This window comes from Notechis scutatus, chromosome 3 (genome assembly GCF_049901735.1).
Source record: "Notechis scutatus isolate UNSWTSFEM ecotype Mainland chromosome 3, rNotScu1.2, whole genome shotgun sequence".
Lineage (NCBI taxonomy): Eukaryota > Metazoa > Chordata > Lepidosauria > Squamata > Elapidae > Notechis > Notechis scutatus.
In genome coordinates, this window is record NC_142011.1 from 203,169,342 (window position 1) to 203,196,872 (window position 27,531).

At 38.1% G+C, this 27,531-nt stretch overlaps 1 protein-coding gene across 1 annotated transcript in view; it reads right to left on the reverse strand.

The window, feature by feature from the left end:
• Positions 1 to 27,531, reverse strand: part of COL22A1 (collagen type XXII alpha 1 chain) — a 231,925-nt gene that overhangs the window by 71,725 nt on the left and 132,669 nt on the right. Inside the window, exons 23-35 of the mRNA XM_087962222.1 lie at positions 24,938 to 24,991; positions 23,792 to 23,845; positions 19,918 to 19,971; positions 17,333 to 17,386; positions 16,653 to 16,697; positions 12,507 to 12,560; positions 11,821 to 11,865; positions 9,364 to 9,441; positions 7,047 to 7,091; positions 6,297 to 6,359; positions 5,289 to 5,342; positions 2,749 to 2,790; positions 2,012 to 2,044 (exon numbers count right to left, since the gene is read on the reverse strand). Of these exons, the coding sequence (XP_087818348.1) occupies positions 2,012 to 2,044; positions 2,749 to 2,790; positions 5,289 to 5,342; positions 6,297 to 6,359; positions 7,047 to 7,091; positions 9,364 to 9,441; positions 11,821 to 11,865; positions 12,507 to 12,560; positions 16,653 to 16,697; positions 17,333 to 17,386; positions 19,918 to 19,971; positions 23,792 to 23,845; positions 24,938 to 24,991 (675 nt within the window). The remainder of the gene's footprint in view (positions 1 to 2,011; positions 2,045 to 2,748; positions 2,791 to 5,288; positions 5,343 to 6,296; positions 6,360 to 7,046; positions 7,092 to 9,363; positions 9,442 to 11,820; positions 11,866 to 12,506; positions 12,561 to 16,652; positions 16,698 to 17,332; positions 17,387 to 19,917; positions 19,972 to 23,791; positions 23,846 to 24,937; positions 24,992 to 27,531) is intronic.

The following is a 27,531-nucleotide window of genomic DNA, read 5'->3' on the forward strand; positions in this document are numbered from 1 at the left end:
ACCACAATGTTGCCTAAAGTGCAACATTTTTTAATAATTAGATTTAGGAAAAGGATTGTACTAAATAAGAGGAAGCTTCTTGACTATGTATCAGAATGGTCAAACAAATGGCAACTTCAAATCTCAACAAATAAATGCTCTGTCTTACATATTGGCAAAAAAATCAGAAAATAAAATACAAGCTGAATAGTCAAGATCTTGTTGATGACCCATGCTCTGTAAAGGACCTTGGAATACTCACCTCTAATGATCTAAGTGCTAGAGCCCACTGCAACTACATAGCCAAAAAGGCATTAAGAGTTGTTAACCTAATCCTACGTAGCTTTTTCTCTGGTAATATCACACTACTAACCAGAGCATACAAAACATTTGCTAGACCAATACTCGAATACAGTTCATCAGTCTGGAACCCACATTACGTATCTGATATTAGCACAATTGAGAAAGTCCAGAAATATTTCACAAGAAGAGTTCTCCACTCCTCTACTCGTTGTAGAATACCTTATGCCACCAGACTTGAAATTCTAGAACTAGAAAACCTTGAATTACGCCATCTTCAGTCTGACTTAAGCATGGTATATAAAATCATACATTGCAATGTCCTACCTGTCAATGAATACTTCAGCTTCAATCATAACAACACAAGAGCACACAATAGATACAAACTCAAAGTAAACTGCACCAAACTTGATTGCAGGAAATACGACTTCAGCAATAGAGTGGTCAATGTCTGGAATACTCTACCCGACTCTGTAGTTTCTTCCCCAAACCCCAAAAACTTTAACCTTAGACTTTCTACTATTGACCTCACCCCTTTCCTAAGAGGCCTGTAGGGGCGTGCATAAGCGCACCAATGTGCCTACCGTCCCTGTCCTATTGTTTCTCTAATTCTTTTATTTTTCTTATATGTACCCATTTCATGTATTCACAACTATGTATACATTTATACTTATTACTTTTCTTGTTGTAGAAACAAAGAAAGGAAGTTAACTCTGGGAAGAAACCTGATATTCCCTCCCTTCACTTGTTTTTCTTTGCTTGTTTCAAAATATTTTAAGACAGATTGAAAAGAGGATTGGAAAAAGTATGGATATTCCACCTGTTAAACTAGAGGGATCCAGAAATAACTGGATTTGCTAACCCAGATGGAATTTTCCTTTCGTATATCGTACAGAATGATGATGATGATATATCAAACAGAATTAATCCCTTTTTTTGTAGGTCAACATGCTTTCAGCAAATGACCTAAAATTACAGATGTCACTCAAGCTCTGGATTTCATTTCAGATCTATTGTGGGCAATGTGAAATCTTGCTGATGGAGCTAAAGTAGAGATGGAACCTGGAGACTTTATTCTGATGTCCAAGTTAGGTGGACATTGATACCATCTCTGGCCATTCCAGAGGCTCATTTTACCCAGTTGAAGGTCTGATGTTGTAAGATCCCAGATTCCTATGAGTTCTTCGCTTCCATGGATATTTTCTGGATCTTCCTTCCCATTTTAAGAAGGAACTGCATGATTCTCACCAGCCTCTGTTCTTTATGTATATCTTTTTGAAAAGTACATGTATACTTTATTTTTTTTATTCATTTTGTTTTATTTTGTCAAGTGATTATAAGATAACAGGTATAAGTATAAACATAGTTATGAATACATGAAATGGATACATATAAGAAAACAAAAACAATAGGACAGGGACGGTAGGCACGTTGGTGCACTTATGCATGCCCCCTACAGACCTCTTAGGAAAGGGGTGAGGTCAATAGTAGACAGTCTAAGATTAAAGTTTTTGGGGTTTGGGGAAGAAACCACAGAGTCAGGTAGAGTATTCCAGACATTGACCGCTCTGTTGCTGAAGTCGTATTTCCTGCAATCAAGTTTGGTGCGGTTAACCTTGAGTTTGTATCTATTGTGTGCATTCCATTGTTTAATGTTTAATACAGTTTGCCCATGTAAGCATGTTAAATATAAGCATAACCATAAAACGTCAAATAATTAAAAATTACTTACAGGAATAGTAGGCCTTGGTGTAAATAATGTAGCCTAGAGTGCAAACAATGAAAATAAGAGGCTTCAGTATCAACTTTATAAAGCAATAACAGCAACCACATAATATTGATTGCATTATGGTGATAAATACATGGTAATATTCCTTCTTATTATTACTTCAAAATCATTCAAAAACATAACATATCCCAAAGGCAATGGAAACTCATCAAACAAATGCACTAAGGGTGGATCTCCAAATTTGTTGAATTTCAATGCTCAGCATTACTTACTATTGATGGGTAACAAGAATTGTGGCTCAGCATCTCCATGGAGGGCTACACATTGTGCAATTATGCTTCACAAAAGCTTGCAACACAAGGTCAAAATTTTGTAGGAACATTTTTTTTTTAAACAGGCCTTCAGGCCACACAAAATAAGTAATGCAGTTGGCTGACTGAAGCACATCTTCACTTTAAAAAACAGAAGAAACTCTGATTTTCAGAAACATTGGTTTACTTCTTCCACCTCTGTGCCCTCATTCCATTTATAATCCTTACAGGTTTTTTTTCTTAAGGTAAAGACACTTAAGTTGTACTTGTAGTGATTTCATGGACGGTGGTGGAATGACTTCAAGTCATACTGAACATACAGATAGACATGGTCTATAGTGGTGGAATTATAATCCGATTGAATCCTGCTTAGTTTGTTGAAACCAGCCGAGATTACCTAGTTGTCTTTTTAAATGCAGTTCTACTTACTTTTCCAGGTTGACCTGGGAGACCAGGAGCACCAATTTCACCCTAGGAAGGAAAAAGGGAGGGAGAAAAATATGGAGTAGGCAGGAAGGAAAGGAGGGAGGGAGAGAGAGAGAAAGAGGGAAAGAGGAAGGAAGGATGGAAGGAAGGAAGGAAGGATTAGAAATGGAGACCCAGTTTCATATCTAAATTTAATAAATGTAAACTGTGGTATACAAATTCATCATCCAATAAGGAGATGATCTGCCATAAATCTAATAAATATTCATCACATATTTATACTGCTACATTCCATAAGTATTCATTTAATTGATGGTATGCAATTAAAATCGACATGATAAAAGAAATAGGTTTTTTTTGGCAATTGTACACAATGATTTATCCTTGAATATGAAGTTTCAATTAGACCAGTGCTGGATAAAAAATAAGGTGCCTTTCTTCTAACATCATGACCTTCACCCTAAATCTTATTCCTTTTAACCTCCTCAAAAGTGACATTGATGTAGTTGTATCAGCATTCAAGAGTGTTGGTTTACAGATCAGATGAAAAAGAATGTGGAGCTGAACTTGGGGATTAGGGAAGGAACAAATGATCCACTAAGGGGGAACTTAAAGGAAAGATTACTGATCCCGAGAAAGAGCCAAGCATGATAAAGAAGCCCAAAATAATCCCACTTTAATTCTATGCAGTTTGGACAGAGATAAACCTACTGTAGTTAAGCTTTCATGATTATTTTATTGTACCTTAAAGCATTTCATCCAACTCAGTCCATTTCTTGACCTGAGCCGAGGTTATGACTTCTGTTTAGATGGCTCCAAGACAGCTTTCAAGGTAGTAGTTTTATTGTAAGCTAAAGGTAAAGGTTCCCCTCTCACAAAAGTGCTAGTCATTTCCAGCTCTAGGAAAGCCAAAGAGCTTTCCGAAGCTGTCCAAAGATGTCTCCATGGTCATGTGGCTGGCATGACTAAATGCTGAAGGCGCACGGAATGCTGTTACCTTCCCACCAAAGTGGTCCCTATTTTTCTACTTGCATTTTTACATGCTTTTGAACTGCTAGGTTGACAGAAGCCGGGACAAGTAATGGGAGCTCACTCCCTTACACGGCGCTAGGGATTCAAACCGCCGACCTGCCAACCTTTCTGATCGACAAGTTCAGTATCTTAGCCACTGAGCCACCACATTTGATTGTAAGGTTACATTAACAGAATCTTGCAAGTATGAAAGCACATTGGTCCCCCCACTCACCTTTGCTTTCTAGGGATGCTTTCCATGGTCCAATTTCTTTTGCTAGTTGAGAAGTCTCTTATCTCTCTATTGTTCTTCCTCCATCTGTCTCCCATGGACAGACCATAACAATAACTCAAGAATGCCCAGGGAAGCCTCCATGGAGGAGTTCAAGAGGTGGAAGTCACAACTGGAAGTCTTGCTTTTATTTTACATGTATCTACCATCTTAAATTTTGACCCCCTGTCTTGTGGGCACTACTCTTATGTTCAGCTGTTTTTCCAAAATAGTCTCTGGCATGGATCATAAGAAACATTCTCAAGTTCTGAAAGCAGGCAAGCACTGGTTGAAGCCACAACAAGCCTTTCACTATTGTTATTATTACTGGTAGTAGAAAAAGTGATATGTCACCCTTGTCTATACCACTCAATCTTTCTTCTGTTTCTCCTATGCTCTGATTGTTATTATTATTTCCATTTCAAGGATGTATGATTTCCGGAGAGCAATACACTTGACTCAGCTGGATACTTGATCATTTTGCTTTAGTTGATTGACACCTTCCACTATCTGTTGGATAGACTCCTTTTTTTTCTGATTTTTCCTGCTTCAAAATCAAGATGTAACTGAAATAACCAGGGATCTCTTTTCGGAAGGAAATATGTTTCATTTTATATATACAGAAATGCACACATCTGTACAATACTATATGTGTCTCTGTGTATAGGTATTTCCTTCCTTCCTTCCTTCTTTTTTTCCCTTCCTTCCCTTCCTCCCTCCATCTTTCTCTTCTTCCTTCCTCATTTCTTTTTCTTCTTTCTTTCTTTCTTTCTTTCTTTCTTTCTTTCTTTCTTTCTTTCTCTTTCTTTCTTTCTTTCTTTCTTTCTTTCTTTCTTTCTTTCTTTCTTTCTTTCTTTCTTTCTTTCTTTCTTTCTTTCTTTCTTTCTTTTCCAAATTTGTACATTGCACATCTCATTATCCACATGACTGTGTGGTTTGCAAGTAAGAACCCATGAAATCCTTACAAACATCCTTGATTTTTAATCAGATTAATTTCATTAATCTGAAAGTGAAACTGGGAGAAAATACTCTTTCTTATCTTGCTTTGATTGACAGTTCCAATATCCAGTCATTGAATGTTCAACAGCATAAATTTTGGAATGTCTATCTTATCATCTACCCACTGTGTTCAATGCAGATAATAATCGTATAAGCATATGTGGTGTAGGTCATACACAAACAATGATGTCACCCACGAAACAAATGAATTTATCAGTGTGCATATAAATCATGGGATTTAATCAGTTATCTGGTAACTTACTTTTTCTCCTCTGTCACCTTTGAAGCCAGCGAGTCCAGTTCTTCCTTTTTCACCCTGTAAACCCAAATAACCCAAGATCTTATAAGATGATCCTTGGTGGCAAAAATAGATCTAAAATATTATTTGCTGCAATTTCTGCTTTCAACAATTATCACAAGTCAATTTGAGGACAAAAAGGGACAAAAATCTGTACTAACTTCTAAAACAGATTCAAAGTTTTGTTAAAAAGCATGAGTTCCTTTTCTTGTTGGAAGGGAACAATAATTTTGCTGGGCTGGAATTTCTGGACTTTAAAATTTCTGGGAAGGAAAACTGATTAATCAGGAGATGATGTACCTTTGCACACTTATATAGATTACACTTTTTATTTTACTTTGGGCAGAAGCTAAAAGCCACTCATGTCAGGTGGTGATGCCTTAGAAGTGATCAGGGTTGGAATTTCTGGACTTGGTTTAAAGTTTGGTTGGGTTAGGAGTTGCCTTGGTGAGCATTAAATTTGAAAAAAAATCTGGGTGACTTGGCTCTTCTGTTGGTTTGCCATTTAAAAGTGGGTATCACAACACAGTCTGCAAGAAGAAGGTTTGAAGGTTGTACAGCGGTCTCCATTTTCCTTTCCTGAGGTAAAAGGTGCTGTGCTTCTCAGACCTTCTCAAGATATTACGATAGACTTTGACAAGGCCATTGAATAATGCCATTGCCCCAATGACAAAAGTTAATTATTCCTAGGAAGTAATGAAAAGCAAAATAACAAACATTTGCCATAATTAATTATTTCCAAATATTTTTTGGCAATTTATATTTATGTTATTTTAGGACAGTGGGGCAAGTAGTGGGAGGGTTAGTGGTGGAAGCCCTCAACAACAGCCCCAGTTTTTCACATGGCCCCTTGAGAAAATTAATCGCCAACCCCTAGTCTAGAAGGTTGACAGATACCAACTGTTCTTCAAATAGAAGTTTCCATTCCTTTATGAATCAAACCAAAACTTGCAGACATCTTGAACTGAATACCTGGTTTCCTTTTTCTCCTCTTGGACCAGGCAAACCAGGTGAGCCTGGGAGACCAGCTTCACCCTAAATGAGAATATAATATACTTAGAATTGTAGAAAATTCAATTGATTTGAAATGTCGGTTTGATCGCCTCCCTGAATATAACCATTCAAGAGTTTTATTACTCTGTGGATTAAATGCAGCAAAACAGCCCCTAAATTGATTCAGCGATTTGACAAAGGTGTGTGTGCGTGTATGTGGTCACACATTCACAAATCATTGTGGTTCTGACATGATTTACCCAGCCTACTAGATAACTTTTGCCAAGGTTTCATTTCATTTTTAGCATCCAATATGGACCACACAAACATTCTTTTGAGGCCCTACACATGTATCCTCTCAATCTTTCCAATTAAGATTTCCACCAACACTGCTGTAAATGCACTGCTGACTGCTGGTTGTTTTGGGAAGGATATTGCCTCAATAAAAGGACAACTTAGAAACATCATCATAAGTGAGGAGGTTACAGTAGGACTAAGACAAAAAAATAATCCAGGTTGTCTACCTTGACACAACAATTTTAAGGAGAACCTTGAGGCACTCACTCACTGTCAGTTTAACTTTTTCCATAGAGTGTTATTGTAATTATATAATAAAGGGAGATTTCCTTGTAAGCTGCCTTGAGCATTCAAAAGCAAAGTCATTATATATCGAACAAATGGCAAATTAACCTTATAGACTTAGACTACTTTGCCATGAACAATACTTACCCTCTCCCCAACTATGCCAGAGGGGCCTGGGGGGCCTGATTCACCCTGAAAAATAGCAAAATATCATGTTTTCCAAGTTTTTTGTTTTATTTTCCAAACTTTTACACATCTATCTCTAAAACTAAAGTATGAACAAGAAAGCAAAAATTCTCTTTAGTTATTTTTTTCCTCTGGTGAAGGAAGAACCTATTGCAGACATTTGAACCTCTTTCAAAAACGAATTTGTGAAGAATGCTATGCATGCACTTATTAAGCACATAGAAGGATGTATTATATTAAACGCATCTCATTAAATGTTATCGGTAGTTATTTAAGTCATTCTTGCCTGCTTGAAAATGTTTATTTTCTGGGTGACTTACAATACAATAAAAACATAAACATAAAACTGTAGAAAGTCAGCACGCACACCCCTCCTAGAAGAATGAAATAATTTGGGAAATATTAAAAAGGCAGAATATTATATTTCCCCAAAGGGAGAAATGGAGAAACATGTTTTTTAAGAGGCAGGAAACAGCTCCAGTCTCCCAGCCCCAAGCAGAAACTGAGGAGCCACCTTTTAGAAATGCAGATTTGATAACCATTCAAGTCAGGATTATTTTAAGAGTCTCTGCAGCAAAGTCAGAACAAAGGCATAGGATTAGCCCTCACTCAAGATCCAACACAGGACAAAGCCATTAAGCCACAAAAGGGATTGCCCAACACCCTTTCAGAACATAAGCCACTTCATTACACCATCCCCAGAGCAGTCCGAACTTCAACCAAACCTGGGAGCTCAGACAAACACCCAGGATTTGCATTTCCTCTTTTGCCTATAGAGCCAGCTGTGACCCCTGCATAACCCCTACATGACCCCATAGCAATCTGACAACAGCCCATAGAATACATGGTCTTGCACAGGAACAGAAAGCTCAAGAGCAAAGCCCAAAGAAGGTACAAAACCCCCCATTCTCAACTCCATTTTTGTCAGCTTCCCAGAACCACAAACCCAGGTGGTTCTGCTTCATCAATAAACCATCTTTCCAATCAGCCTCCATGTTTCCAGTATTTTTCTCCCAGCTTGGAACTGAACCAGAAATATATTTCTTCCCACAATTTGGCCCCTCAAAGGGAGAAATGGAGACTCCAAGCTAACCTGACCACTGGGCCTGGCCTCGGTAAGCCTCCCTTGCTGGCAACAGACCCACTGACTGATCTTGGCCATTTGGAACAAAGGTAGTAAAGGGAGTGTTGAGTGTTGAGCTCAAAGGCTACTTGGAAAGAAGGTGAGTCCCTCTAAAGTTTAACTTTTAAAGCCCAGAAAAGTGAGGGAAATGTGTGTATGACTATGTGTGAGAGAGGACTCTTCTCCCAATCATAGCTGGATCCTGATCCCTCTGTGCCTTTCCTAGAACAGAAAGATCTGTTCTACCAATAGAGCCAGGAAAGTGTAGAGGGTCAGGCCAGAGCACAGGACCTTTTGCTAGGGAAAAGAGAGAGGCTGTGTGAAAATGGAAGGGAAAAGTGAATGAGAGAGTTGAACTTGGGCAACCAGCTGGGAAGTCACTGAACAAAACCCTGTGTTAGGAGGTGCACATACTCATCTTGCTTAGGAAAAGCAGCAGGTCCTCCAGGGCCCCTTTTTGGTTTGAAAACTGATCAGTATTCCCTACAAAAGGAGGTGCCTGTACTCTCTAGGGAACCAGAGTTCTCTGGGAGTTTTTTTTTTTTTTTTAATCCAAAAACTGATGGCGGTAGACCCAGCTAAGCCAAAGTGAACCCCACTTCAGAAGGGGAATATGGGAAGCTGTAGCTCAAGGGTTGCAACAGGAACCCCCTTAGGAGATTTGCTCATGGCATAGGATGAGTGGCAGATGCTCATCCTGGCTGGTATGAATAAGAAGATGTGAGCAAGGAAATTGTGCAAAGAGTGGGCTTTGCTCAGGGATGAAATTGTAAAACCAATTTGGCTAAATAAAGGTACTTCAAAAAAGAAAAGGGGAATATATAAATAGGAACGTTGGTTTTGTTTGTTTGTTTGTATGTTTTTTCTCTCTCTCTCTTCCTCTCTGTCTTCCATGCAACCACATGATATGTTTGTTAAGATTTGTGCCTTCCCTAAGTTGAATTAACTGAGATTTATAGTGGGAAGGACCAGGGTGTAACCCTGAGAGTTCTGTTTTCCTCTCCTTTTCTCCTTGGTTTTGTGTGTGTGTGTTTGTTTCAAAATCTTTGTGTGCCCTCGAGGTAATTATAACTGTCAAGAGTCTCTGATCCCTAGAGACAAGAATTTTAAATTGTTAGAAAAAAAAAGTTAAAGCAATGAAAAGAAAAAAAATACCTTTACCCTGGGTTTGCCTGGCCAGCAGAACAGGGTGAAGAGAACTGTGTTCAATTTTTTTTCCTTCACTCTCTGTACCTTTAAGAACAGCCCAAGGTTATGAGGGAATGTTTTAAGTTCATTTACAGGAGAAAAAAAAAATCATCCTTGCATTTACTGTATGTGTTTAAGTGGTTTTATCTGTCTATTTAACATCTGCAATGTTAACCTTAATGTTTTGTTCCAAACTCTGCCTGCAAGCTATCTATCCACCCCCACTCCACCTCTCCATCTCTTATCCTCCAACAATGCCTTTTCTAGGAGAATCACCCACAAAGGAGGGAGGAGGCCCTGTCCTCATATCTTTCAGCCCTGCACAGACAACTCTGCAATCTTTAGAAGCAGATCACACTGACCCAGATGCTGCCTCCAGAAGAGATCTTCCATCCATTTGAGCCAGGGAGTTGGGTTTGGATCCAGTCATCTACTAAAAAAGTCATCACAGCAAGCAGAATGGAGCAGACTTTCCCAAGTGTGACTGACCAGTCTTACCACCAAGCCAAGCCTAATGCCATCCAGCAGACAGGAAAGAGGACACTGAGATGGACCAGTGAAGACTAAAGAATCTTTCAATCCTCAGAAGACAGCTGGAAAAACTATGGTGGGAGGGCAGAAATTCATTGTAAGGTTTTCTTTCTTGCCTATTTATGTTGTAATCAGTTAAATGGATTCATGGAGGGATGGCATTTGGGAGTGGTTGGCACAGCAAGTTCTCAATGCCTTGGACTTCTATTTGGTGAGAGGGAAATTTGTCCAGGATGTTTGTATTGTCTGTCTTGTAGAAGTAGTTGCATGTGCATGCATACACACACACCACTCAGAATCAGAATGAGGCTATCCCCTTCACCTACCTCCACACACAGCTTCTCCTGGGCTGGTTTTTGCTCTTTGGCACTAAGATCCAAGCAATCATACCTCTCTGCCAATTCCATGGGGGGAGGGGCCATGACCCTCAGGCAATTCCCTCACTGAAGAAGTAGCAGAAAAAAGATCTCCAAACCCAAAAACCTGAGTGTGACTCACAAATGATGCTGCCCAGTTGCCCAGTAAGACAAAATATGTTGCACTGGGGGTCTTATTAGTAGGAGTCATAGGGCTCATTGTGTGCAATTTACATAATATTAATAGCCTGGATTGCACACTGGCTAACCTCAATTTGGCCTCACAAACCCAGGATGCATTAAACTAAGAGCTAAGACAGGTTCAGGAAACAATCCTTGGAAATGGGCAGCCAGTAGTTATTTACTAAAGGTAAACCATGGCTGTGAAAAAGTATGGGGCTTGTGCTTGCTTCAAATCTGACTGGAAGCTAACAGAAAGTGATGTCAAACATATGAAAATAATTGGCAGAAAAATTAGATACTGTAAATTTCTTTTCAGAACTTTTGCCCTGGCTGTTAGACCTTCATGGGTTGAAAGCTCTCCTTTTGGGAACCACTGAAGGGATACTTTTCTGCTCCCTTTATCAATGCTTTCCCCTTTGCATTAAAAATAAATAAAAATAAAAGCACCCATCAAGTCTCCCTGATCAGATCAATTCTTAATCTTGGGGCAGAAAAAGTGTTCCATCCACACTTATGTGGCCCAAAGGGAGGTGGGGGGATTGTAGAAAGTGAATACCGTCACCATCACCAAGAAGAATGAAATGGTTTGGGAAACCTTAAAAAGGCAGAATATTACATTTCCGCAAAAGGGGGAAATGGAAAAACATGTTTTTAAGAGGCAGGAAACAGTCTCCCAGCCCCAAGCAGAAACTGAAGAGCCATATTTTAGAAATGCAGATTTGGTAACCATTCAAGTCAGGATATTTTAAAACTCCCTGCAGCAAAGACTGAACAAAGGCAGAATGATAGGATTAGCCCTCACTCTAGATCCAACACAGGACAAAGCCATTAAGCCACAAAAGGAATTGCCCAACACCCTTTCAGAAGACAAGCCCCTTCATTTACACCATCCCCAGAACAGTCCAAACTTCAGCCAAACCTGGGAGCTCAGACAAACACCTAGGATTTTCATTTCTTCTTTTGCATATAGAGCCAGCATAACCCCATAGCAATCTGACAACAGCCCATAGAATACATGTTCTTGCACAGGAACAGGAAGCTCAAAAGCAAAGCCCAAAGAAGGTATAAAAACCCCCACTCTCAACTCCATTGTGTTAGCTGATGAGAACCACAAACCCGTGTGGTTCTGCTTCCTCAATAAACCATCTTTCCAATCAGCCTTTATTTTTCCAGTATTTTTCTCCCAGCTTGAAAACTGAACCGGATGGATATTTCTTCCAACAAAATCATTAAGATCAATCTAGGAATTAGATGTGGGATCTTCTTTCCTACCCTAACAGCTACCCTCCAGTATTTACTTATTTAGAATATTTCTCATATTTTATAAGAAATGAATTTTCTTTTCTTTTTCTACCTTGGAGCCTGCTTTACCAGCTTCTCCCCTTTCCCCTTGTTCTCCCTGTAAAAAAAAAACATAAAAGAAAATTAGTCCAAAAAAGGACAACGTGAAATACAATTGTTGAATAAGGACAGAATTAAATGTTTCAAAGAACGCTTAGGGTTCCCCAAAATAGAGAGCCTATAATGTCCAGAGTTTTACTGAAAATGGCTTTCTCACAATTTCCATTTATCAGTTCTAGCTCTTCCTTCTAAGTAAATGAAGAAACACAAATTTTGATTTATTAAATTCAAGTACGTAAAAAGAGTGAAAGAATGGTGGCTGACATGTTTTACACGTGCAAATATGGAGGCTACCTTATTTGTGCAAGGAAATGGTGCATGCACCAATCTGTGCAAACAATTTATACAAGACCTTTAGATTTGATGTCCTGCATAGTAGCTTCCAGATATTTGAAACACCTATTATGGCTTCTGGTTTTTTTTTTTTTTTCCTTTTCTAATAAACTTACTTTGGAATCAATGAGCCACAACATTTCAGACACCAGCCACTGAATTTAGCCAGAAATTCATGATGAATCTTAGTATTAAGTAAAGAAGCAAGAAACTTAATGACTGTTTGGAATTATCAGACCATGGAATTGTTAATTTAAGCCTTTCCAGCAATGAGATCAGCAAAGATTTGTCACTAAGCTTACTTACTTTTGACCCTGGAAGACCAGGTAAACCATCTTGACCAGATTTTCCAGGTAAACCCTAAAGGAAAGGGAAAAAGGAAAACAAACCATGCATATTAATTTCTGGGTTCAGATATGCCTGGTTTTACTTCATCAAGGGGGGCATAATTTTCTGCATCATAAAAAGAAATAAGGAGAAATTTCCTGACCATTGGAACAGCTTGCCTCCAGAAATTTTGGGTGACCATCACTGGAGGTTTATAAGAAGAGATTGGATAGCCATTTGTCCACATGGTATAAAATCTCTTGCTTGAGCAGGGGGTTAGACTAGAAGACCTCCAAGGTCCCTTCCAATTCTGTTATTCTTCAGTTCAGATACAGGATATGGTTTAAAATCAGATTAGGTGAGTTAGGATTTCACTCTTTTTATGACTCAATAAAAACTTTTTTTTTTAAAAAAAAAAACAAGTTTTATTAAAAATTTCAACAACAAACAAATCATTACATATTTAAATCTTTTCCTGTCTTTCTACAAAAATTTCCCAATATTCTCATAAAACACAAACAAACACAAACAAACATAAAAAAATCTTTTAGTAAAGTACCTTGGCCCCAGTTACCTCTCTTTGCATGGGCAGCGCATATCACTCTTCACAATTCTATCTTATTTAATCCATCTTTGTCGGATTCGCGAGCGGTAGGGATTCGCGAAGCTGCGCGATCCTGCCGCGCTAGCCGTTTTGGGAGCTCCGACCCGGACGGGTGCGGAGCAAGGCTGCCCTGCAGGGGTAGCTGAAGGTAAGGGGATCCGGAGGAAGGGTCTGGGGGTGTTGCAGACCCCTCCCTGGCCGGCAGAACCCCCTTTTACCAGGACAGTGCAGCGGCGGTCCGTAATGGCTGCCACAAAGAAGTCGGCAGCCGGGCAAGTATGCGCAGGAGGAAGAAGAGAAAGTTATTGAAAGTGAAAGTTCTTCTTGGTCGACCCAGGGCTTTGAGATTTATCTAATTTAATTCCTGGAAAAGATGGTTTTTGATGATTTTTCCACAAAGAAAAAAAGCGGCTATTTTGAGGTGCTGAAAGGAAAGTTTACTCTCCCTCCCGACGGAATTAAGCCGGAAGGGAGAGGATAAGAAAATATATAAATTTGGATCTTGTTGGAGGAGATGCCTTGAAGATTTGAGGACAGAAATATAATTTTAATAAGGCTTTAAAATATAGATTTGGACTCTTTTTTTTTATTTGTTTGATACCACCCTGGAAGAGGAAGGGGGAATTTTGGCTTGCTTGGATTTATTGAGGATTGTGGATTTTGGGATTGTTTTACCTTTCTCTCGGAATATTTGGTTGGTGTAAGAAGAAAGAGGAATAAAGAAAAGAAAAGATTTATTTATAATGGCTTTCCCTTTTGAAGACCTGAGGGATGAATATGAGCAAACAAAAGCAGCCTGCAAAGATGGTATGGAAAAAGCTTTTCTATTTCTAGAAATGGCGCTGGTCAATTACCAACAGACAATGGAACAGATGGAAATAGAAGTTGTTCCAGAAGAACAACAACAAGGAAAAGACGAAGACGCCATCTTTATTGAATCCCAAAACTTATCTAAGGAAGAAGGAAGGAAGAGAGCAAGGAAAATGAAGGACTTAAGATCTAAAAAACATTTGAGAAAGAGAAAAATATGATGCAAAGTAAATATAATGATAGCAAACAAGAGAAAAAGGGAACACAACAGAGAAGGGATCCCAGCAAGGCAGAGGTTAGAAGAAGAAGGGGGATAGGAAGATTTGGTGGGGGAAGAAAGAAAGGGGAAAGGCGGAGAAAAGCCTCAAAGTTTTAAAATTGGATGGGAGAAGAGGAATTTTTTTAGGGACAAAGGATGAAATATAAATTTCTGTAAGAAAGATTCTGCTAGGTACAGAAGATGGTATTGTAACATTTATATTTGAAATAGTAAATTAGAATGGTTTAAGATTTAATAAGAAATTAAAATGTTGAAGTTTTTAATAATGATTGATTTTTAAAATGTAATAAAATATTGAAGGAAAGGAGGATACAATGTATTTAAACATTTTTGGTGGATAGAATGTACCAAGCAGAACCGAATTGGGTATTTGTTATGTTGAATGTTAATTTTACTAACTTAGGGGGAGGATAGAAAGGCATCATACTCTGATTAGTGATTTCAGGAGAAATTCTTTTTATTATAAGAAGAGATAGAGGGATAATGAATGGGCAAAAGATATAAATTTAATGACTCAATAAAAACTTCTGTACCTAGCTGACAATTTAATCAGTCTGGGATAATTTATTAATATCTACTAAAGCATCACCTCACAGATTTCAACTGACGTGGCAAATGATTATTAAGCCTTCCATCATTCCACAAAATTGACTGAAAAACAAGTTGAGAAGCACACAGCTCATTTGAAGGATGACAATCTACGCACAAGGCCAAGGTTGGGAAAGCTGAGATTCTGTCTCAGAGATTTCCCAATGCAGTGCTAGAAATTTACCCCATGTTTGGAGAAAAGGAACCAAAACTAAAATATATATTTGAGGGGGAAAACATCAAGGAGCTCAGCAGGTTTGCTGTTTATGGTCATGAACACCTTTTAAAACAATTCAAGAGACGGCCACAAGATGTCAGCAATAGCAAAGAAAAGATCTCAACAGCTCTGAAACTTGGAAATAGTTAAAAATAGTTACTGAAGTTCAGCAAAAGCTATAGAAAACTATGGTCAAGTTAATATATAAGTTGCTACAACTTGATTTATTAAATTAGCCACAAAAGACTCCATTTTTATTTTACTAAGCCAGTCATTCCCAATCTTATCATCTTTAAGATTAAGGGCCAGTACACTTCAACATAGTCATAAATGATCTAAATGAGGGGAGAAGAGAACTCATCAAATTTGCAAATAACACCAAGCTGTGGGGAATTGCTAATACTTTGGAAGATAAGACTCAAGATTCAGAAAGATCTTGACAAACTTGAGCATTGGGCCCTGGCTAACAGGATTCAGTTCAGTGGTAAGAAAAGTAAGATGTTGCATTTAGGTAGGGAAAAACAGGTGCACAGATACAGGTAGCCAGTACCTGGCTGAACAGTGAGTAACTGTGAGAGGGACCGAAGTGTCCTAGTGGACAGCCACTTAAGTAGGAGCCTGTAGTGTGTTCCAGCTGCCACAAAGGCCAATGCAATCCTAGGCAGCATCAATAGACAGATAGCATCAAGGTCACAAATGACACTATTGCTTTATACTGAACTAGTGAGTCCATATTTGGAATATCGTGTCCAATTCTTGTCACCATGATAAATGCTGGGAAAAGTACAACAAAGATAACAGGTCTGGAAGCTAAATTGTACAATGAACAGTTAAGGGAACTAGGTATGTTTGGCATAACAAAGAGAATAATTAGGGGTGACATGATGATAGCTGTGCTCCAGTACTTGAAGGGCTGTGACACAGAAGAGAGGATTGACTTATTATCCAGAGCATTTGAAGGTAGAACCAGAAGCAATGGCTGGAAAGCTCCTTAAAGAGTGATCCAACCAGAAACTAAGGAGAAATTTCCTGACAGGGAGAACAATTAATCAGTGGAATTAATCAGTCATAAGTAAGGATTGGAAGCACATGGGCTGATGCTAGCAAACAATAATTGGACTAACCCAGAGGTGGTATTCAGCAGGTTCTGACCAGTTCTGGAGAACCAGTAGCGGAAATTCTGAATAGTTTGGAGAACCAGCAAATACTACCTCTGACTGGCCCTGCCCCTATCTATTCTCTGACTCCCAAGTCCCAGCTGATCAGCTGGGTCTTCTTTGGTTGCCTTGCACAGGAGAATGGAGCTGGAAAACAGGTTAGTGGGGTGGGGAGGGAATGGGGATTTTACAGTATCCTTCCCCAGCCACGGCCACCAAGTCACGGCCACCCAGCCATGCCACACTCACCAAGCCACACCCACAAAACCATTAGTTAAAAAAAATGAATCTCACCACTGGACTAACCATTATTTGACTATCTTTGATTGTTACTCTTAAATTATCTTAATACTTTTAAAATATTGTATTAAAGGCAGAATATATCTTGACCTCGGAAGAGACTGTTTGCTTATTTTAGCTGTATATTCACCCAAATGCACACATTGAAGATTCTATGACATGAACTCACCGGTGGCCCACGTTCACCATTTCTGCCAGTTTCTCCTGGTTGACCCTAGAACAAGACAAAACAAACACACAGTTAAAACAGATTATAATATTGAGGTTTCCCTGGTATTATCTGCCACCTATTTCCAGCCAAGTCCAAAAGAGAAGCTACTCTGAGTTCTGTTATACTTGGCTTTGAGGGGGTTGCCTTCAAGTCAACCTCAATTCCTGGTGACTGCCTGGACAAGACCCTGCAGATTTTTGGGCAAGATTTCAGAAGTGGCTTGCCATTGCTTGTTTCTTAGGGCTGAGAGACAGTGAGCTGGCTTTGTGCCTAAGGCAGAACTAAGACTCGTGGTCTTCTAATTTGGGGCCTTACCCATTATACAAAATTGACTATCACTATGGTATAATGCTTATTTTTAGATTATTTACCAGAGTCAGTGCTGAGTTAGGCCTGCATTCTCCTCTCTCCAGCTCTGTCTACCCTGCCCCCATAAATATAGGAAGAATTTTGTTTTCATGCCTTTCTTTATCTAACTTCTCTTTCAGGTCCTGTGTTGACCATTACGGCCAACCAGATTGTACCACCAGAGAGAAGGATCTTCTACAACAGGTACCCTCTGAATCTCAAATAAAGAGTGCTATCCAACATTGCTAACTTTCCTGTTTTTGTAAAAAAAAAAAAATGTTTTTCCTTACTGGAGATCCAGCAAGTCCAGGAGAACCAGAAAGTCCAGGAGACCCTGGGAGACCCTGTAAAGAAATGTAGAAGACAATTACATTAAATTGTAAGCTGCCCAGAGTCACTGATTGACATTGGCAGCTATGAATATTGAATCACCAAACACCCCAACCCACAACAAAAAAACCCCCACACCCACAACCCCACCAACCCCCACACACACCCACCCCCACAACCACCCCCCACCCCAAAAAACCAAACCCCACCCCCAAAACCACCAAAAAAAAAACAAAAAAAAAAAAAAAAAAAAAAAAAAAAAAAAAAAAAAAAAAAAAAAAAAAAAAAAAAAAAAAAAAAAAAAAAAAAAAAAAAAAAATCTTTAAAAACGAAAAACAACTCCACAACCAACCAAAAACCCCCCCCTAAATGAATCAATAAATTCCACGTAATCCATCAATATATTTTTTCTCACCAGCATTGTTTCTAACTTTCAGTTTTTGCAGAGATTAATAACTGTTCCCTTACTCACTAGAAGTAGGATGTCTCCTCTCTGTGTCCAAGATAGAGCATTTCAACAAGTACTACTTTTCCTACTGCTATAGTTTTATAATGCAGTTTGCCTAAAAGGCAGTTTGACTGATGGAAGAACGGAAAAGTATAAATGATAAAAAATTAGTTTTCATTGCTTTTTTCAATGTAAGCTTCTTTTTTCCTGCCAGTGAATGGCACTTGAGTGACACCTGTCTTTTCAGAGAAATGACAAGGGATCTAAATAAAGTGAATACTCAGTATTCTTCTTCTGTGAATTGTTGAAGATACAACCCACTCTGTATTTGTTGTATTCACAACAAGGAAGTGTTTAGCATATAGAAGTATTTCTGATATTCCCCAAATCCATTTGTTCTCTTCTTGTTCTACAAGAAAGTATAGGGTCACCATCAGACCTGCCTCCACTTGAACCTGGTTGAGCACGTGGTTGGACTAGAAGGCCTCTGAGGTCCCTTCCAACTCTGTTAGTCTGTTAAGAAATATCTTTGAACTTCTTCCCTAGTTCCAGTCTCCTTTTTAAAAAATGCTATTTGATGCTTCAAATATAAGAACATTTTTTCCCCGAAAGCCATCACTCTGCTAAACAAATAATTCCCTCAACACTGTTCATCTATTACAAAGTCTGCACTACTATTACTATTAATCTTCTCATCATTCCTTATCACCCATCCCCTCCCACTTGTGACTGTATGATTGTAACTTTGTCGCTTGTATCCTTAGGACTTATACTGACTGTTTCCTAGTATGATTTGATTGCTGATTGTACCCTATGACTATCGTTAAGTGTTGTACGTTATGATTCTTGATTCTTAATGAATGTATCTTTTCTTTTATGTATACTGAGAGTATTTACACCAAGACAAATTCCTTGTGTGTCCAATCACACTTGGCCAATAATTACTCCTCTACCCACAAGCAATTCAATTTACCAGAAGTTTTATAATAATTAAAAAAACCTAGCCAGACTAAAAGAGAAACTGACTTAGGAAAAGGTCAGTCTACTCTTAACATGGGAAAGGTAGAGCTTTTATAAAATCTGTTTTATGTTGTTTGGGTTCATGTTGCATTTCAAACTGTAATGAGAAAATGTCAAGGTCAATTTTTTATCAGCTTCTCATTCTTGTTCTTTATTTGGTAATAAAAATCTAATACAAAATAAAAGTCCAAAGATCAAAAATGCACTCTTCTTGCACAGTGCTCTTCTTGTACAGTGATCACAAAAGAAGTCATGATTTTAAAATAATAATAATGTGAATAATTCGTGGGAATAGTTCACACTACATAATTTATTGTAGATTTTGAGCCTTCTCCAAGAAAATTCAGACAGTAAATTCTCAAAGCCTGGAATTTGTGTTTTGATGTTCTTTAAAGCATCACTTACACAAAGGGGCACTCTGCCCTATGTGTGTAGATCATTTGCACTTCAAAGGGCAATTTAAAGTGTGTTAAAATATTTAAATTTAGTAGCTGGATCAGTGGGATCGTTCAGTAAGCCAAAATACACAGTTGTAGTTGATTGATTGGAGAATTCTGGCTCCTCTGTGAGGCAATCTGTGCTGTCATTGGTTACTGTGAGTGTGTGTGGGAGTTTCCCTTTTTCCCCGCCTTTTTCTTTTGTGTCCCATGTGCTCTGTGATTTACCTCATGATGCTCCTGTTTCCCTGACTATCTAGTTTGCTGTATATATTGATGTAAAATAAATGTATTTATTAAACAAAAAAAAAAAAAAACCCTGCATGTCAGCATCTATTATTACTTCATTTGGACACCAGCTGTGCAATTCCCTGACAAAGTATAAATTTAGGGAATTAGAGAAATTAGGGCTTAGGGAATTCCCTAAAATTAGGGAAATTTGCCTGAAGTCAAGAACCAGATGCATTTTGTAAATGTGGTCATGGAAGGTTTTGCAAACCAAGCTCTGTAAAGAAAAAAGCATTCAAGTTTCCACAGGAGAGAACAGCTTCTTGATCTTACACAATACAAACATTATAAGCTTGATTTTTCAGCACCTTGGACAGAGCTCAGACTGGTATCCCATTCAGTCTTAACTTACAGGAGGTCCAGATAATCCATCAATTCCAGCGAGACCCATTTCTCCTTTCTTGCCCTAGACGAGAGAACTGAAAGTTACGAACCACGTAATGAAAAGAAACAAGTTGAACTGATCATCCAACCAATTCATTATGAGTTATGCATTAAAACTAGATCATAAGTAAGATAATTCCTTGGATTGTCAAGATATCTTCTTAATTTTACAGTATCTGTTTTAAACATAATTATAATCCTTGATTTTGATACGTTAGGATTAGCGTGCTGAAACATAATTCCCTCAACACTGTCCAACTATTTACTAAGTCTGCATTACTATTACAATAATCTTCTCATTGTTCCTATCACCCATCTCCTCCCACTTGTGATTGTACGACTGTAACTTTGTTACTTTTATGATTTATATTGACTGTTTCCTAGTATGATTTGATTGCTTATTTGTACACTATGACTATCATTAAGTGTTGTACCTTATAATTCTTGACAAATGTATATTTTCTTTTTATGTACACCGAGAGCATATGTACCAAGACAAATTCCTTGTGTATCTAATCACACTTGGCCAATAAAGAATTCATTCATTCATTCATTCATTCATTCATTCATTCATTCATTCATTCATTCTTCATGAGGACCTTTCCTTAAAAAAGATGTCCAGATATTTCAACTGGAACAAAATGCTGCAGCCATGTCAGACTAGAAGACTTCCAAGGTCCCTTCAAACTTCTATTATTCTGTTACTAGAAGAAGCCAATGGAAATTCATAAAGACTGAGGAAAGGAATTGTCTACTTCTGATCAGAAGGGTTGTTGGTGCTATGTTGCAACCTAAGTAGAATGTAATTATCAGTCAGTGTGATTAGATTTTTGGCATAACAATCACTTAGGAATACCACCATCTGTGTGGTTTCCATACTGTGCTCAGGGCAATTTTTTTTTTTTTTTGGGGGGGTAACAAAATACAATTCAAATGAACATGAGTAAACAAGAAAAAAAAATATTGCTTTTTGAAAGAGTCCACATTCCTCTCATTGCAAGCAGGGCTGTTAAAACAGGACTTCTTTGGCTTCTGTAAAACAAAGGAGCTAAGAAAAACAAACCTGTAATTCAATATAGATTTATAGCACACAAGGGAATTTTTAATCTCATTTCTACATGAGTATTTATTATCCCAGAGTCCATTACATTATTTTTTTATGGGTTACCTGCTACGATTTTCATTACTACAGCAGAATGGAATCATGCCAGAAAAAATATGAATTCTCATTCTGCAGCCCAGAATTTTTTTAAAAATGACCCAGAGAGAAATGCATAGGGAAGGGAATGAAAGGGAAGAAGATGGTTCAAATTTAAACTCAACCAAACAAGTATTCTAGCAGAGGAAACTTTGAATTGAACCAGATATTTAATTCCAAAATAATACAAAGAATTTGGGAATGAGCTTTCAAAGCCAACCAACCCCGCAGATATTATCTGTTTTTTGAATCAGTTTTGGAGACACAACCATGTCTCTACTTCCTCCTAAACCAGCACAGGGCACCATTTTTTTTTTTCTGTTTTCCTCTTCTGTACAGAGTAAATAAAAAGTTTCTTAGATCACTCTTAATTGTAATGGTGTTTAACAAAAATAATTCTTTCCTTGTTTCAACATCACCTAAGGATAATACCAATGGTGCTTTTCCAAAAGGCAACTGGACTTTCTTGTTTTTTTTTCCCCTTGAAAACATTTCACTTCCCATCCAAAAAGCTTCTTTAGTTCTAACTTGCATGGTGGAGTATAGAATAATTTATATTCTTTGCAGTCATCAGGTTGTCCCAAGAGCATTTCACACCCATTTGCACTCTGATTCAAGTGACTTAAAGATACAGATAAACCCCCTAAGTGGCCTCAATGACCCTCGGAGTGCTAACAATCAGATGAATGCAAAGAATATAAATCCCCACCATTCAGTTAAAACTGAAGAAGCTTTCTGGATGAAAAATTAAATATTTTCAAGCAAAAAAAGGAACCAAGAAGTCCAGCAGACTTTTAGAAAAACACCTTTGAGACAACCATGACTTGGATGGTTGAGAATCTCCATAGATATCACCTAAGGGTAGCCTCCAAGTGTGTTATTTCTAGTAGGCTTTGTCACCCATGATCTTGGTGAAAAAAACTACCAACAGAATAGTATATTTATTCACTTTTTCAGAATAGTCCCAAACAGGATCAAACATGGATCTTTAGCAATTAAAAAAATCTAAATTTTTCTTTGTATAAAAATCTATATAAGTGAAGTACAAGGAAGGAAAAAAAATTGGAAGGACTTGAACACATGGTGCCTAGGATTTAAGAGGTAGTAAGAGCTCATGAAAATTATTACTCGCTAGTAGCTTAATCCTCCATGAATGTGTCTATCATCATCATCTTTTAATGACTCCATAATCCCTTGTGTGGAGTCTGGGCAACTGAATGGAGCTAGAAGAGCGTTTAAGGGCCGGATGCCCTTCCTGTCACCAATGCGGAGTTTTGTTCAGCAGATATATTCTCATTGTGCCCAGAGAGAGAAATATCTGCCTCTACCTAAGATCGAACTCACAGCCTCCTGATTGTGAGGTGAGAGCTCCATCTCTAGGCCGCCACACCACTCAACTCCATAATTGTGTCGATAGCTGTTCTAAAACTTGGCTGCTCTTACAATAACTGTTCAAAGATGTCCAGAAATCTAACAAGGAGAGCATAATGAGATTTCTCTATTAGGCTATGCTCAACCTACTTGGTGTATAAATATGCTGCCTGTCTCTCTGGTATTCTATCTATAGTATATCCCACCTCTGCATATTGTAAACACAGACACACATTTATCAGCATGGTAGCAAATAACGCTTTCATTTTACCACTATATCCCTAATGATGCTCACATAATGATTTGCTGTGTGGCGGCCATGCTCAACTCTTATATCATCCACCCTCCTCTTTTCTGTATTGATCAGCAAAGAGCTGAGAGCCAGCCTGAAGCAGAACAGGAATGCAAGAATACATTCCCTTAATTGGCAACTAACATTGGGGATTTCCTGTTACCTCTCAGGAACACAGGATGTATTATAAAACATGGATGGCAATTGTGAAGAGAAGAGAGGAAAATGAACTGTTTCTACTGGAAGCCTGGCAGTCTAAAGCGATAACTCCTTTGCAAAGCTCTTTCCATAAAATTTAGATTGCTGCATTGAGGGAAGCAACAAGTAATTATTAATGTCTGTGGAGAGTCTTGGTTATCCAGATCATGATTGTCCCAAAGATGCTTTGTCAAAAGACAACCAGACTTCGTTTTTCCTTGAAAACATTTCACTTCTCATCCAAAAAGCTTCTTCAGTTCTGACTGAATGGTGGAAAATGGAAATATTTATATTCCTCTGGTTGTTAGCCAGAGGAGGCAACTTGGCAATTTATCTGTCCCCCACTATCAACAGAGGCGAAAGAACATGATACCATTTATCTCCTGTTTACAACACAGTTTTTTTTAGCAGTTCCAAGAAAGTTCCACACCTATTTGTACTATTCAGGTGACCCTGAGTGCACAGATAAACCTCCAGGTGGCCTCAGTGACTCTCAGAAAGTGTCCAAACAACCAGGAACATAAATCCTTTCACCCTCCATCATTTGGTCAGAACTGAAGAAGCTTCTTGGATGAGAAGCGAAATGTCTTCAAGGAAAAGCAAAGTCCAATTGCCTTTTGAAGAAGGATCTTTGGAACAAGAGATTTTTAAAATAATTTTCTAAGCTCAAAGCAAGAAAGGGGGGTAAGATTGGTAGCATTTTCTTTTCTGATCAGCAGAGAACCCTTCTAGGAAGGAGAGGTTTTTAGATGGAAGCATCTAAAAACAAGAATGATTGCTCACCCGTAGACCTGGTAGACCTGGAGGTCCCATCTTGCCTTCTGACCCAGGTGATCCCTGAAAACGAGATATTTTTCCTTTACATTGCATACAAGGCCATTGACATTAAATGGTTTCTATTTTGGGGGGATGTCATAGAAAAAAAAATAGCTATTCCCTATACTAGGAACCAAAATAGTGGAGACCTGAAACAAACCCCCTCAAATAGTGATAGCCAACCTGAGAATTCTGCTAATAGAGTGACAAAGATCTACACAGGAGATAGAATAGTTGCATGGACAATGAATTTAGTTCATTTTATTTATTAGATTTGTATGCTGCCCGTATCATTTAGAGGTAGCTTACAAACATTAAAACCTGGTAAATATTATAACAATAATAATAATTTACACTTAAAAGATGGAAAGGGAGCAAGAAACACACAAAGGTGTTGAGATCTTCTCTTAATCCGATAGGCACCGCCAGGATGGTGGTTCCCAATTGGAACTCCAGGCCAACTATGTAATGAAATTATGCAGACAAGAAATGCAATACCATGATCACTGAAATATGCACCTACCTTCTTTCAAGTTATATTATTGATCTGATAAACCAGTATTGTGTAATGATTCTCCTAGATAAGGGCTGTCAAATTTCTGGCCCATGGGCTGGCCACACCAACACCCAGTTTAGTGAAGGGGGAAACAGCCCTGATATGTCATGTGATGCCACCGTGACAACATGAGTTTGACACCCCTGTCCTACATCCTTAACAGAAGTATTTCTCAAACCTGGTTTCTCAAATCACCACTGAATTATTTCCTGATTTCAAAATGAAATATAGTCTAGTTTCAGATGACGTTTAATGCATTCTATTTTTGTATACTATGGTGTAGGAGATGACCAGTCTGAGCCTGAGGGAAGAGTCAAGTATGCCATCAGTCTGGAGTCCTCTCATGCCCACAAAAGATCTAGGTCCAGCCCTCTCTTGAATTCCATTGACTCTTATCTACCACCAATTTGCCTTGACTATTAGTAGTTTAGATTCTTGTGGAGAGCTAGCATTGAATAAACTTTCACTCATCTGAACAACCTTGGTTCCTGACTACTCACACTTGACAAGTAGGTCATTCAGATTACAAATAATTCATTCAGAAATAAATTACTTACTGGGGGACCTGGAGTTCCTGGAGGCCCCATCGGACCCCTTGGGCCAGGAGCTCCCTATAAACAAATTTCAAAGTTAAAATAGATGCTGTGAAGTTTTGCTTTGCATTCAAAAAAACTTTTGCGAGCACACAATAAATGCAAACTAAAGGTAAACCACACCAGACTTGATTGCAGGAAATACGACTTCAGCAACAGAGTGGTCAATGCCTGGAATACACTACCTGACTATGTGGTTCCTTCCCCAAACCCCCAAAACTTTAACTTTAGACTGTCAACAGTTGACCTCATCCCATTCCTAAGAGGTCTGTAAGAGGCGTACATAAGCACACCAATGTGCCTACTGTCCCTGTCCTAATGTTCCCTTTTATTCTTACCCATTTCATGTATGAATAATCATGTTTATACTTATATCTGTTTAACAGATATAAGTGTAAACATGATTATTAATACATTGACAAAATAAACAATAAAATAAATAAAAACCAAACTTTCCTGATGGGGTCTGAGATTAATAATATTCACTTTTCATCATTCTCCAAGTGGAAGAATCTTTCTTTTTTTTACACCTCAAGTTTATAACAAGTTAAAACAACAAAAATAACATTGAAATGTAGCATAATATTATCTGAGATGACAGGCATTTTTCTACCAGGTTTTTTTAGTATATTGACCAGATTGATCTAAAGTGCACAAGAATGAATCATCAAGGCATTTCTTTCAGATACTTGGTTGTCTTTTTACATCTATTAAGAGTTAATTGTTTTCTGGCAATTGACATCTTTTGAGGGATAATGTTGGACAGAATTACAGACCAATCTCCTTATGCTGCATCACCTGTAAAGTCATGGAATCAATTATTAACCAATCCATCATCCTCCACTTAGAGACAAATAACCTACTCTCCAATAAACAATTTGGTTTCAGAAAAAAAACTATCCTGTAATCTGCAACTCTTACACTGCAAAAACATATGGACGACACAACTCGACCAGGGCAAAGCAATAGACGCATAATCTACATAGACTTCTGTAAAGCCTTTGATTCAGTGGTACCCGACAAACTACTCCTAAAAATAAAATCCTATGGTATCTCTGGACAACTGAATAACTAGATAGAAGCATTCCTGGCAAACAGACAACAAATGGTCAAAATTGGGAGCGTCCTATCAAAGTCTGTACCTGTCAATAGTGGTGTCCCCCAAGGCAGTGTTCTAGGACCAACTCTCTTCATACTCTACATAAATGACCTCTGTGATCATATTAAGAGCAATTCGTTCTTTTCGCTGATGATGTAAAGCTGTTCAATACCACAGACAATACTGCTACCCTACAAAAGATCTTGACTATGTATCAGAATGGTCAAACAAATGGCAACTTCAAATCTCAACAAATAAATGCTCTGTCTTACATATTGGCAAAAAAAATCAGAAAATAAAATACAAGCTGAATAGTCAAGATCTTGTTGATGACCCAAGCTCTGTAAAGGACCTTGGAATACTCACCTCTAATGATCTAAGTGCTAGAGCCCATTGCAACTACATAGCCAAAAGGCATTAAGAGTTGTTAACCTAATCCTACGTAGCTTTTTCTCTGGTAATATCACACTACTAACCAGAGCATACAAAACATTTGCTAGACCAATACTCGAATACAGTTCATCAGTCTGGAACCCACATTACGTATCTGATATTAGCACAATTGAGAAAGTCCAGAAATATTTCACAAGAAGAGTTCTCCACTCCTCTACTCGTTGTAGAATACCTTATGCCACCAGACTTGAAATTCTAGAACTAGAAAACCTTGAATTACGCCGTCTTCGGTCTGATTTAAGCATGGTATATAAAATCATACATTGCAATGTCCTACCTGTCAATGAATACTTCAGCTTCAACCATAACAACACAAGAGCACACAATAGATACAAACTCAAAGTTAACCGCACCAAACTTGATTGCAGGAAATACGACTTCAGCAATAGATTGGTCAATGTCTGGAATACTCTACCCGACTCTGTAGTTTCTTCCCCAAACCCCAAAAACTTTCACCTTAGACAGTCTACTATTGACCTCACCCCTTTCCTAAGAGGTCTGTAGGGGGCGTGCATAAGCGCACCAACGTGCCTACCGTCCCTGTCCTATTGTTTCTCTTATTCTTCTTTTATTTTTCTTATATGTATCCATTTCATGTATTCACAACTATGTATACACTTATACTTATTATCTTGTAAACAATTGGCAAATCAAATAAATAAAATAAAATAAAAATAAATAGATTAGTGGACGTAAAATATTCTTTTCCCCCCAAACTTTAACCTATTATTCTAATTCAACCTATTTTATAATACATACATTCTTAAGATAGATTAATGTAGGTGAATTCATCATTTGAATGTTGTGCATTTTTTCATTTTCTTTTTAAAAGAGTTTGAGGTCTCCAAATAGATTAGCTTATTTTGCTCAAAGAAGCATGCACATCTCTTTTTTTTTTTCCACAACTGCAAACCTGTGAGACTGAGGCCACTGAGAAATGGCCAAGAAGTGGCCACTTGGTTTCTTTGGCTGGAGGTGGGTTTAAATATAAGCTTTTCTGTTGTAA